Source organism: Myxocyprinus asiaticus, chromosome 25, assembly GCF_019703515.2.
Source record: "Myxocyprinus asiaticus isolate MX2 ecotype Aquarium Trade chromosome 25, UBuf_Myxa_2, whole genome shotgun sequence".
NCBI classification, from domain to species: Eukaryota; Metazoa; Chordata; class Actinopteri; order Cypriniformes; family Catostomidae; genus Myxocyprinus; species Myxocyprinus asiaticus.
This window is the reverse complement of record NC_059368.1, coordinates 41,349,368-41,361,440: the sequence shown is the minus strand read 5'-3', so window position 1 is coordinate 41,361,440 and position 12,073 is coordinate 41,349,368. Positions and strand designations below refer to the sequence as shown.

Here is a 12,073-nt window from a genome sequence, read left to right as displayed (position 1 = left end):
ACATAGGGAACGAGATGAGACGCACCCCAAATCCCAGCACCCTAGATTCCAGACAAGGTAAGGGTGATGATTTTGTTGAGGCCAAGTCTGTTCTTTAATCACAGAGCACATTAAATGGGAGAGTGAACCTTTAAGTAAACCTGAGATTTGTTTAGTATGTAAAATTAATCTGAAACCATTTCAACATTTTGTTAAGAGAGGATGTGCTTCAAAATTTCAAAATGATTTAATCATTTGAATTGTATTTTGGGGTAATCTTAACACCTTATCTTAACCAGGTGTGATGTGACAAGTTTCCAGCAACAAGCAATTTGTCTGTCCACAATGGATGTGAAAATGCTGTGTGACGCCACACAATCACAGCCAGTCAGATCGTATTTGATGTTGTAATATAACCCAATTCCGAAAAAGTTGGGACGGTATGGAAAATGCTAATAAAATCAAAAAGGAGAGATTTGTAATTCTATTCACCCTGTGCTAGTATATTGAAAGCACTATTACAAAACATAATTTGATGTTTTACCTTGTGAATTTTTTTTCACTTTTTCTAAGATACACTCATTTCAAATCAGGTGATTGCAACACACTCCAAAAAAGTTGAGACGGGGGCAATTTAGGACTGATAACAATCTGGTGAGTTGAAATAACAAGGTGATGTGAAACAGAAGATGTTACACAGGTAAAGCTGATGCCACACAAGCAGACTCCAAACAACTCGATTTTGGCTGAGGGTGTCACACATGCGGACTGTTTTGCTGAGATCTCGCTCTCTACTGTCGGAGGTATGACACACTTGACGATAAAAAATGGTGGAGTGTTGACAAACATACCAACTCACTGTAACTCTCTCTCTGATTCAGTCACATGGAGCTCACCGAAATAACAACAGGAGTATCGCATGAGCATAAACAATTGTAAAAGAGTGAATTAGGAAGCGATTCATGGAGTAACTTTACCTTGTGAAAGTCTAATTGTGTCTTAATCTCCTAAAGGCTTGCCGTGTAATGTGTATGTCTATTTGCAGCTTTCAGTGAGTAAAGAAATTATGTTCAATAAAAACAGACTGTCGTGTCTACGCTTTCTGATTTCATTAGTCTTTGTGTAGGAGAAAAACACAGGAAAAAACTCTTGGTGACAGAATTACTATGGATTCATCGCATACCCTATCAGTGTTTGTGATATATGTAATATGTAGCTGAGTGTGATCACAGATGAAAACATTCAGATCAGCTTGACATCTTGTCAGTTCTTCAGTAAGAAGCTCATTGTTACTTGATGAGAACACAAGACACAACAATTTTTCCAGTTTCAGACCAGCATAATGGATGAATGGGGGAAAATTCCACTTGCTAAACTTAATGAACTTACTGTATGTCTTCAATGCCTAAATAATTAACAGTTGTTGTAGTGCTTTCAATATAGCACAGGTTGAATAGAATTTAAAAATCATTCCTTTTTGTTTTTATAAGTATTTTCCATTCTGTCCCAACTTTTCCGGAATTGGGGTTGTACAGCTATGTGGAGCGGGATTTTTGAACAACGTGATTTTAAGGTGGGCAGAGCTGCCCAGTGTGACGCTGCAGAAACAGAAACTAAGTGATCGACAAAATGTCCTGCTGCTCATCGTTGGTTATGACAAAAACTTCATGAGATTCCACCTAGGAGACATGTAAAGATATATTTCACTGGATGTATGTGAAACACAGATAGAACTCTACTTAAAAGTGCTCTGGGGTCTGACTCCAGCTTCAGCCCCCATATCCTGTGGTTTGTTTGTTTGTAAACATAGGATGATTTGTAAACACTGATATGCAAATCAATGCGACCATGAGCGAAAAACATTAACTAAAGCAAATATTCCAAGAAAGTCCCATTAAAGTTTTACCAGTTTTATACATCCGCACCGTACAAAAGCACAACATAGAGAGGGAACATTTACTGTTGTGTGATGCGAAAGGTCTGACTCTACTCACTGGAAAAAAATCATCACATAATGTGCTTTGGGACTTCAAGTCCTGTGATCAGAGTCACCTGTGGGAAAAAAACAACATTTCAGTAAATAATGTTTTCAGAGCAGATGCTTATTTAAGTATGTGAAAAGTCTCCAGCTGTGTTTGGAATAACATACTGCCATACTACTCTTACTATTTCTGCATTACACAGTATGTATACTGTGCACAGTATGCAAATATTCTGTATAACCTACATGGAATACCTGGATGACAAAAATGTGCAGTATACAGTACAACCAGAACACTGTGTTAGATATTGTATCTCACAATGCAAGCAATGCATTCAATAAAGGAATGAGACATATGTTTTATCAGCCATGATTTTTTTTACATTTTCTTGTTATAATATTTGATCGGGCTGCCGAAAGTTGTGATGGAAAATTTTACACAAAATTGGATTAAAAATGCAAAATAATAATTTATATTTCTGACATGATAATGGTATGCCACTTGCTAATAGATGAAGTTACTGTTTACAAAAAAATTAAGCCTAAAAAAATTATTGGACATTTGGGATTCTTTAAATTTCCATTAGGATCACGGATCAGGACAAAGTCAGGATTTGACATAATTTATAATATTTCACGGTCATTGTTATTGTGTCTGCGCTAATAAGACCATTCACCCCACAGCTCCTGTTGGTAGATTTGATATCGTATTATGCATTACATGATTAAATATGGATTACTGTCTTGATTTATTAGATTACCTAAAATGTGTAATTTTAAAGATTACAAATTTAGTTGTGTAATTTGCAATCAGTACCAGATTACATTTCAGTAAAATGCAATCTACCAAACACTGCCTGTTAATATACTGTACAGTATGTACTACACTATTTAATTCCGACTTCGATCTGCTGATGTGCTGCTCACCTGGACGTTGCGGTTGAGGCTCACGGCAGGCATGAAAACACCCTCTAGATTCTCAAAAGCCATAGGTCCATGCTGCTGTTTATTGATGAAAAAGGTCAGCGTGTGTTTTATTAGATCTAACAGAATCCCCACGGTCGAACCCTTTGTGATGCCACCTTCAGCCCTGCAAGACAACGGTAGAATGTGAAGGAGAAATATGAAGACACAGGTCACTGTTAAAATATTAAAGTATAAAAATAACGGAAAGTGTAGGAGAACAGGGTGTTGTGCGTGTAGGAAATTAAATTACATTTGCTTTTATTAATGTGGACTTAAAGTTTTAGGTAAGTTTAGGCTTAAGGCTTTGGTTTTGTGTAAATGAAATACTGCATCAGAGCTGCTTTGCCGTTGGATCTTTGTAACGTTTCAGCATCCATCTTGTTTTCTGTCAACTATGAGAATCAATTCACAACATGACACTATCTTTGCAGTGAAATCACCCATCAGTGAAAAGACAAATCATAATTAATTCTGCAAATAACTGTAAGAAACCAATCACAATAAAAAATATATATATATATATATATATCAATGATCTCATCACTGTCGGTTTGATGTTGAATGGCAAACATTGACCCGTTGGCCCAGTGGAAGGTTTTCAAAGGTACACTGTAGGGCTGCAACTAACGATTACTTTGATAATTGATTAATCTAATGATTTTTAGAACAATTATTCGACTATTCTGTGATTATTGCAACGATTAATCATGTGCCCGATTTAAAGTTTGTATTTAATGTGTTTACTAACAATAAAGAGGACAAAATCATCTTTTAAAAATACCTCTAAATGACATTCACTGAATTAAAGGGAAAAAAAACCTTTTTATTAAGTTTAATTCAGTAAAGAAATTCACTGCAAGTGTTTTTGTCTTGTTTTCCATTTACAATTGTCTAAAAACCCTTAAAACAAGATACATTTACTTGAGAAGCAACATATAAGATATTTAGACTTGCTTTAAGAGAATATCTCTTAAATATAAGTGTATTTTTTCACTTGGTTATACTTCTGCGAGTGCAGTAAAGACAAAATATACTTATATTCAAGATCTATTCTAGTCTAAATATCTTATATGCTGCTTCTCAGGTTAATGTATCTTTTTTAAAAGGATTTTTAGATATTTTAAAATATTTGTATTTTTAATATTATATTCAACATTCTCAGATAAAAAAAAAAAATTCTTCTGCAGTATAGCTGCTAAGTAAAATGTACATTGTTTTAAAGGAGTTTTAGATATTTATATTGGAAAACAAGCCAAAACAAAAACAAATAAAAAATGTATTTTGTTGCAGTGTATAATGGGGCGAAGACTACCTCTCTCACCTTTTTGTTCACTTCAATCCATCTTTAACTCAAAAAAACAAACCCTCTCTTGTTAATAAAGCTGCGTATTGCCAATTTTCTTCACGATAAGAAATGCACAGTGACATATATTATGATTCAATAAGTCGTGAGCCATCATGTTATAATCTAGCTGCAGCAAGCGCTCACACTCGAGAGATGAGCGTCCCATGAGAGTGCATCAGCCGGCTGCAGTTTCAATCTCTCCCCCTTAGATCGGGACACGTTGTGCAACTCATAGAAGAGGCGCTGAGAAATGCCAGTTTCGGAGTTTGTAGTTATTTACATGATTTGCTTCCGTATTATTTTAACTTTAATAAAGCATTAAATGTAACTGCATTAAAGATGTAATGCTGTGTTTGCTTTAAAGAGCTCCGGCTCCGCTTATTCCACAACGAGAGTGCTTCTGTATTTACTTATTTTGTATTTTTTCATTATAATTCCCTCATACTTTGCGATCTACATCACCTGAAGCTGTCTGGAAAGTGTAGAGTGCATCTGGACTATGAGCTGTGTAATTCTTTCTCTCCTCAGTCAGGCATGAACTGCAGTGCTGCTCTCGCACACGCGAGAGTTTAATGTGATGTTTAATATGAGTTTAATGTGATCTCGTGTTACCTTAAATGAGATCAAACGACTATTCGACAACGAAGATTTTGTCGACAATTTTTTTATTGTCAACGTTGTCGATAACGTCGACTAATCATTTCAGCCCTAGTACACTGTAAAGAAAATTTTTCTTAGTTTAATTGTTTTTAAATACGCTTAAAACAAGACACATTTACTTGCGAAGCAATATGATATGAGATATTAATAGGGGAATTACTAAGAATGAATTGCTCAAAAGCACGAGCTGTTTGCGCTAGTTTAGCGGCAAATTCACTACAGAAATGATGCAGATCAGGCAACAGTGCAAATGCGGCAACAAAATTTATGATGAATGCAGTTTGCATGTGCAATTCCGTTCTTGCGGGCCGATTCTGAGTGCTATAGTGGAGGACGCAGTAGACCACCATGATCTGACACACTCTATGGGGACTGTACAGCATCACTGCACTACTGTGATCCAGACATCAGATTCTCTTTAACATTCTGAAAGTGAGCTTGACTAAACAGCACATTTAGATATATGCCAGGTTATAACACTCTTCTCCATCATTTGATTATTATTTGATGAATTACTGCTGTTATGATCGATAGAAAATATACACAAACATCTTGGTAACACTTTATTTTACAGTCCTGTCCTACAGGACGTACTATAGCATAGGGGTGGGAATCAAGGTAACTGGCGATACAATTTGATGCTCACAATACGATTTTATTGCGATTCTTTATTTTTGGTGTATTGCAGTTCAGACCTATGATACACTGCAATATTTCACTCAATGTTTCTCATTCATCTTCATTGAACTTAAGAGAACTGTCTCCAAATCACCAAATGCATTGTTAATTTAATATAAAAGTGCCAGTTTACAAAACAAGGCCAGATTATTTCCTAATATCTATGTACAATGCAAAGCCATAAGCATATAAGACCTCCCTATTATAAGCATATAAGTCCTCCCTATAGAATGGCTGCCTATTTCTGTGGTTATGTCAATGTAGCTAGTCTTTCTAAAAGTAAATTATAGTATTTATAAATACAATAGTAAGCCTAAACACTTTAAAAACATTATTTATTGCAATAATAACAAATTAATATGTGTATTGAATAATAACACAGTTTCAATACACAAAAGTATAATAGATTTCACCTAAAAGGTTAGCTTATTTTATATGATACTTAAATGTTTGTCATTATGGTACTACTGTAAAACTGTAAAAAATTTCAGTAAGGGAGGGTGATTCTGTGTAAAGCATGATAACTGCACCTTCTGAGGGACTGTTGTTGAATTCCTAGATCGATTTGGCAACGATAAAAAAATTTCCCATCACCATAATATTAATGTGGACAAATTTAAATAATGATATTGATATTTGGCATGCAAATATCGATACAATATCAACATGAAACATATCACAATACTTATCGTTATTTTTTCCCACCTCTACTATAGTACAGCATGATTACGAGGTACTAACATTGAACCTAACCCTAACCTTAACCCGTTTAAAGAACTTGTGGTTACCTAATACAAACGAACGAGCAAATATTACTTAAATATTAAATAGTACTTTCTTGGCTATGTACACTGTAATAGTCGGATTATAAAATACATTGCAACCGACAGCTCTTTTAAATAAAATTCTGTTCACCGCCTGCTTTAATCTGCCGGAAATAATCAGAATTTTTGTGATTCTATAATAAGCCTAATTTACATAGAAAGGAGGCGTGTTCGCATGGAAAGGAATGACAATGACTTAATTTAAACACTAAAGATGCAGTGCAATTTCAGTGCTGATTGTGCCTAGATTGCGGGTGGATAGTAAATAAGAAGCAGGTTTTTGTGCTGAAATACCATACACAAAAGTGTATCTGGCTTCAAAAAATGACACTCAATGACTGCCCTCTTTTCAGTCGCTGAAACTCTGTGACTGACAAGAGCTAATTCCAAATCATCTCTGCTCATCCTCCTTGACCTGTCTGAGGAAGAGGAGAGATGATTTTGAGTTAGCTCTTGCTGTTCCTGTTGCTGCTAGCGCTCGTGTTTGTAGCCTGCTAACCTGTTTAGCATTGCTTATATTTCCATTTTCATCGTTTAATCTCTAATATCTCCCATTTTTTTCACGCATATTGTTTTTTCCTTTTATACTTAACATGATACAACTACGTGCATTTTACCGCACACACCCGCCTTACTAACTTTTATCACGATTAAACTGCGTGCTTTACTACACACATTTTTAACATGCATCGATCTCAAACCACTGGTAATCAAGAACAACCACATGAGGGATTCACATCGATCTCAAACCCACGCTGATCAAAAACCACCACCACCACCACCACCACAACAACAAACAATTGCGGTAAGTCATGGCATCATCTCAAGTTATCGCTACTTGCACCCCATGTCACATGTTTACTATAGCTTCTTCCATCAGCAGTGGGGGATTTACATGTGATAAATGTAAAGAATTAGTAAAGCTGACGGAGAAGATAAATGAGTTGGAGACATGCATCCGAACGCTAGTGGAGGTCAGTGAGAAAGAGAAGCTGGTAGATACTATTTCGGATGCGGGTAGTAAAGCGAGCAACACACACACTTTTGTTCCAGCTGTAGAGCCCCCGCAGCAGGGCTTTTGGGTGAAGTCTCGGCAGCATACTCGTAGGGCAAAGCAACACCAATCTTCCATTCCTGTTAGGATTTACAATCAATTCTCCCCACTCAGTGATACACCCACTGAGAATCATGTTGAAAGTGCCCTTGGTATTAGTGACTCTATTGTAAGGAATATGGAACTAGAGACTCCAGCCACTATTGTTAAATGCATTTCAGTTGCCAGAGCATCTGGCCAGAAGTGCTGGCTAATTATAAACGTAGATTTTCTACGAATAAACGTAGGTTATTCATGTTTGCACTAACAATGTCCAGCTTCGCCAGTCAGAGATCACTAAGGATAATGTTAAAGAGGTGTGTGAACTTGCAAAAACGATGTCAGACACTGTAATATGCTCTGGCCCCCACCCTGCTCTCGTGGTGACAAGGTTTATACTAGAAAAGTGTCACTGAATGGCTGGATGTCCAGAGTGAGTGGTGTCTGGAGAATAGCATTGGATTCATAGATAATTGGAAGTTTTTGGGGAAGACCTGACCTGCTAAAGAGAGATGGATTCAATCCCTCCAGGGAAGGTGCCGCTCTCCTCTCTAGTAATATGGCTCGTAGTCTTAATAATTATAGTATTTGACTAACTGGGGCCCAGGTCAGGAAGCAGACTAACTGGCAAATCAGAACATCTGCTTTGACACATTACACAGGTCACATAAACTACAACACATAGTGAATGAATCACCTTTATATCATATAGAGACTGTGTCTGTTCCCCGAACTACCAAACACAAAACCCTCATTAAGTCATTTAGAAAAGATTTGATTGATGTCAAACTTAAAAAAAAAAATAAAAAAAAAACCTCAAGGTAAACATCATATAAAGGCAGCGCTACTAAACATCAGATTGCTTTCATCCAAATCACTAACTGTAAATGAAATTTTTACAGATCATAGTTTGGATTTGCTCTGTTTGTCTGAAACCTGGATTAAAACAGATGAATATATTAGTTTAAATGAGTCTACTCCCTCAGGTTGTTATAAACATGAGCCTCGTCTGAAAGGTCGAGGTGGTGGTGTTGCTACAATTTACAGTGATATTTTTGGTGTTACTCAAAGGTCTGGATATGTTTAATTCTTTTGAACTGATAATGCCTAATGTGAAATTGTCAGATATAAATAAAAAACCTTTGTCATCTTTGGTTCTTGCAACAGTATAGATACCACCAGGGCCATTTTCTGAATTCCTTCAAGAATTTGCTTATTTTCTGTCAGATCTAGTGGTTGCTGTGGATAAAGCTTTAATCATCGGTGACTTCAACATCCACATATACAACAAAAATGATGCACTGGGATTAGCATTTATCGATATTCTCAACTCTGTTGGGGTTGGACAAAATGTGACAGGTCCAACCCATCGCCAAAATCATACATTAGATCTAATTTTGTCATATGGAATTGATGCTGATAATATAGAAATTATGCCGCAGAGCGATGATATCTCAGATCATTACCTCATCTCATGTATGCTGTGCTTAGCAAAGGTCACTCAATCTACACAACATTATCATTCAGGTAGAACTATTTTTTCAACTACTAAAGATAGCTTCACTAATAATCTTCCAGATATGTCTCAAATTCTCAGTATGCCAAAGAGTTCAGACGCACTTGATGTTGTCACAGAAAATATGGATACAGTCTTCTCTAGCACTCTAGATAGTGTCGCCCTCTTCGATTAAAGAAAGTTAAAGAGAAAAATCCCGCACCATGGTACAATGATCACACTCATGCTCTCAAGAGAGCAGCTCGGAAAATGGAGTGTGAGTGGAAGAATACAAAATACAAATTAAAATGTATTTTGCGGTGCATGGAAGGATAGTGTCTCTAACTACAGACAGGCTCTAAAAACTGCCAGGTCTGCATATTTGAGCAAACTCATAGAAAATAATCACAACCCTCCTAGGTGTTTATTCAGTACTGTGGCTAAATTGGTTAGGAATAAAACTTTGATTGAACCAGATATTCCATTGCAGCATAATAGTAATGACTTTATGAATTTCTTTACTGATAAAATCGAAATCAAAATTGGAAAATTGTAATTACACATCTATCTGCCACAGCAACTTCAATCCTTCACTGTTATAGGTCAGAAAGAGCTAACAAAAATGATCAAAACATCAAAATCAACAACAAAAATGCTAGACCCAATACAGACTAAACTCCTAAAAAAGGTGTTTCCTGTAATCTCAGAACCCCTTCTCAATGCTATTAACTCCTCGTTATCTTTTGGGCATGTCCCAAGAAACTTTAAAATAGCAGTTAACAAACAGCTTATCAAGAAACAACAGCATGATCCAGGAGAATTGGCTGGTTATAGACCAATTTCAAATCTCTCATTTATGTCGAAAATACTAGAAAAGGTAGTGTCCTCCCAACTATGTTCATTTTTACAGAAAAATGTTATATAAACTCAGCAAAAAAAGAAACGTCCCTTTTTCAGGACACTGTATTTTAAAGATAATTTTGTAAAAATCCAAATAACTTTACAGATTTTTATTGTAGTGTTTAAATAATGTTTTCCATGCTTGTTCAATGAACCATAAACAATTAATGAACATGCACCTGTGGAACAGTCGTTAAGACACTAACAGCTTACAGATGGTAGGCAATTAAGGTCACAGTTATAAAAACTTAGGACACTAAAGAGACCTTTCTACTGATTCTGAAAAACACCAAAAGAAAGATGCCCAGGGTCCCTGCTCATCTGTGTGAACGTGCCTTAAGCATGCTGCATGGAGGCATGAGGACTGCAGATGTGGCCAGGGCAATTAATTGCAATGTCCATACTGTGAGACACTTAAGACAGCACTACAGGGAGACAGGTAGGACAGCTGATCGTCCTCGCAGTGGCAGACCACGTGTAACAACACCTGCACAGGATCGGTACATCCGAATATCACTTGTAGGCCTGTTGTAAGACAGGTCCTTACCAGACATCACGGGCAACAACGTCGCCTATGGGCACAAACCCACCTTTGCTGGACCAGACAGGACTGGCAAAAAGTGCTCTGCACTGACGAGTCGTGGTTTTGTCTCACCAGGGGTGGTGGTCGAAGGAATGAGTGTTACACCGAGGCCTGAACTCTGGAGTGGGATCGATTTGGAGGTGGAGGGTCCGTCATGGTCTGGGGCGGTGTGTCACAGCATCATCGGACTGAGCTTGTTGTCATTGCAGGCAATCTCAATGCTGTGCGTTACAGGGAAGACATCCTCCTCCCTCATGTGGTACCCTTCCTGCAGGCTCATCCTGGCATGACCCTCAAGCATGACAATGCCACCAGCTATACTGCTCATTCTGTGCATGATTTCCTGCAAGACAGGAATGTCAGTGTTCTGCCATGGCCAGCGAAGAGACCGGATCTCAATCCCATTGAGCATGTCTGGGACCTGATGGATCGGAGGGTGAGGGCTAGGGCCAATCCCCCCAGAAATGTCCGGGAACTTGCTTTGATGGAAGAGTGGGTTAACATCTCACAGCAAGAACTGGCAAATCTGGTGCATAAATAAGGAACTGTCAGATCAAATTGAAGTATTCCGATAAAACAGAAGTACTAATTATTAGAACAAAAACCTCAAAAAATAAGATGCTAAAATATAATCTGACTCTTGATGGATGTACTGTAATGTCAATATCAACAGCAAAAAATTTAAGTCTTATATTTTATAGCAATCTAACCTTTGAAAAACAAATTTCCAATATTTGTAGAACTGCATTCTTCCGAAATCAAGTGATGCCATGTGAGGAGCGGACGTGTGATCGATGAGCTCTGCGCACTTTGCTAGTTTTATTACTATTTGTGTCATACACCAGTGAGATTCGATACACCCTGATTCTTAACTGTTCTAAGAAGACAATATGTAAAAAAAATTCAAAATCCTTGGGCTCTGGAGACATTAAAAGACACTTACGTGCTCAAGCTGATTCCCCTGAGAAACTGAAAGAAATCCGGCGTGAATTGATGAATGTGTCGGCAATACTGATGAAGGTTGTTGCAGACTTGGAGGATCTTGCTGTGATACATCGATCGATCACTTCCATGGAGACTAAATTCTCTGAGTTGGTTACAAGATTGTCGGAGGTCGAGAAACGGATCGATTATCTGGAGTCATCAGAGAGGGAATTATCTGCTAATCTGCTAGCAACCAAGATAGATTTGGAATGCGTTTGGGAAAAACTGGAGGATCTGGAGAATCATAATCGATGAAACAACATCCGAATTGTTGGAATTCCTGAGCATAAGGAAGGCCGAGATATGGTGAAATTCCTAGACGAGCTCTTCCCAAGTCTGCTCGACATAACAGGCCATAAGCTGGAAATCGACAGAGCTCACAGAGTCCAGGCTCGCAGATCCGCAGAGGGAGACAGGCCTCACTCAGAATTGGAATCAATTCTGGCCAAATTTCTGAGATCATCCGATAAAGATCTCGTGTTAGGCGAGGCGAGGAGTAAAGGAAGGCTTTCTTGGAAGAACCACAAGAAACATTTTCTTGTTCCCAGACTTTGCGAATTCGACAAGAGAGAAACGTGATCGATT

General features: G+C 37.6%; 1 protein-coding gene across 5 annotated transcripts in view; it reads right to left on the bottom strand.

The window, feature by feature from the left end:
* Positions 1-12,073, bottom strand: part of LOC127415801 (E3 ubiquitin-protein ligase TRIM9) — a 260,197-nt gene that overhangs the window by 10,030 nt on the left and 238,094 nt on the right. For 3 of the 5 annotated variants that reach the window (XM_051654751.1, XM_051654754.1, XM_051654755.1), the window contains 2 exons: positions 2,888-3,050; positions 1,501-2,031 (listed from right to left, as the gene is read on the bottom strand). In XM_051654751.1, the coding sequence (XP_051510711.1) occupies positions 1,987-2,031; positions 2,888-3,050 (208 nt within the window). In that variant the 3' untranslated portion in view covers positions 1,501-1,986. Of the gene's footprint in view, positions 1-1,500; positions 2,032-2,887; positions 3,051-12,073 lie in introns of those variants that run through there. The other 2 variants (XM_051654753.1, XM_051654752.1) reach the window with 2 other exon arrangements.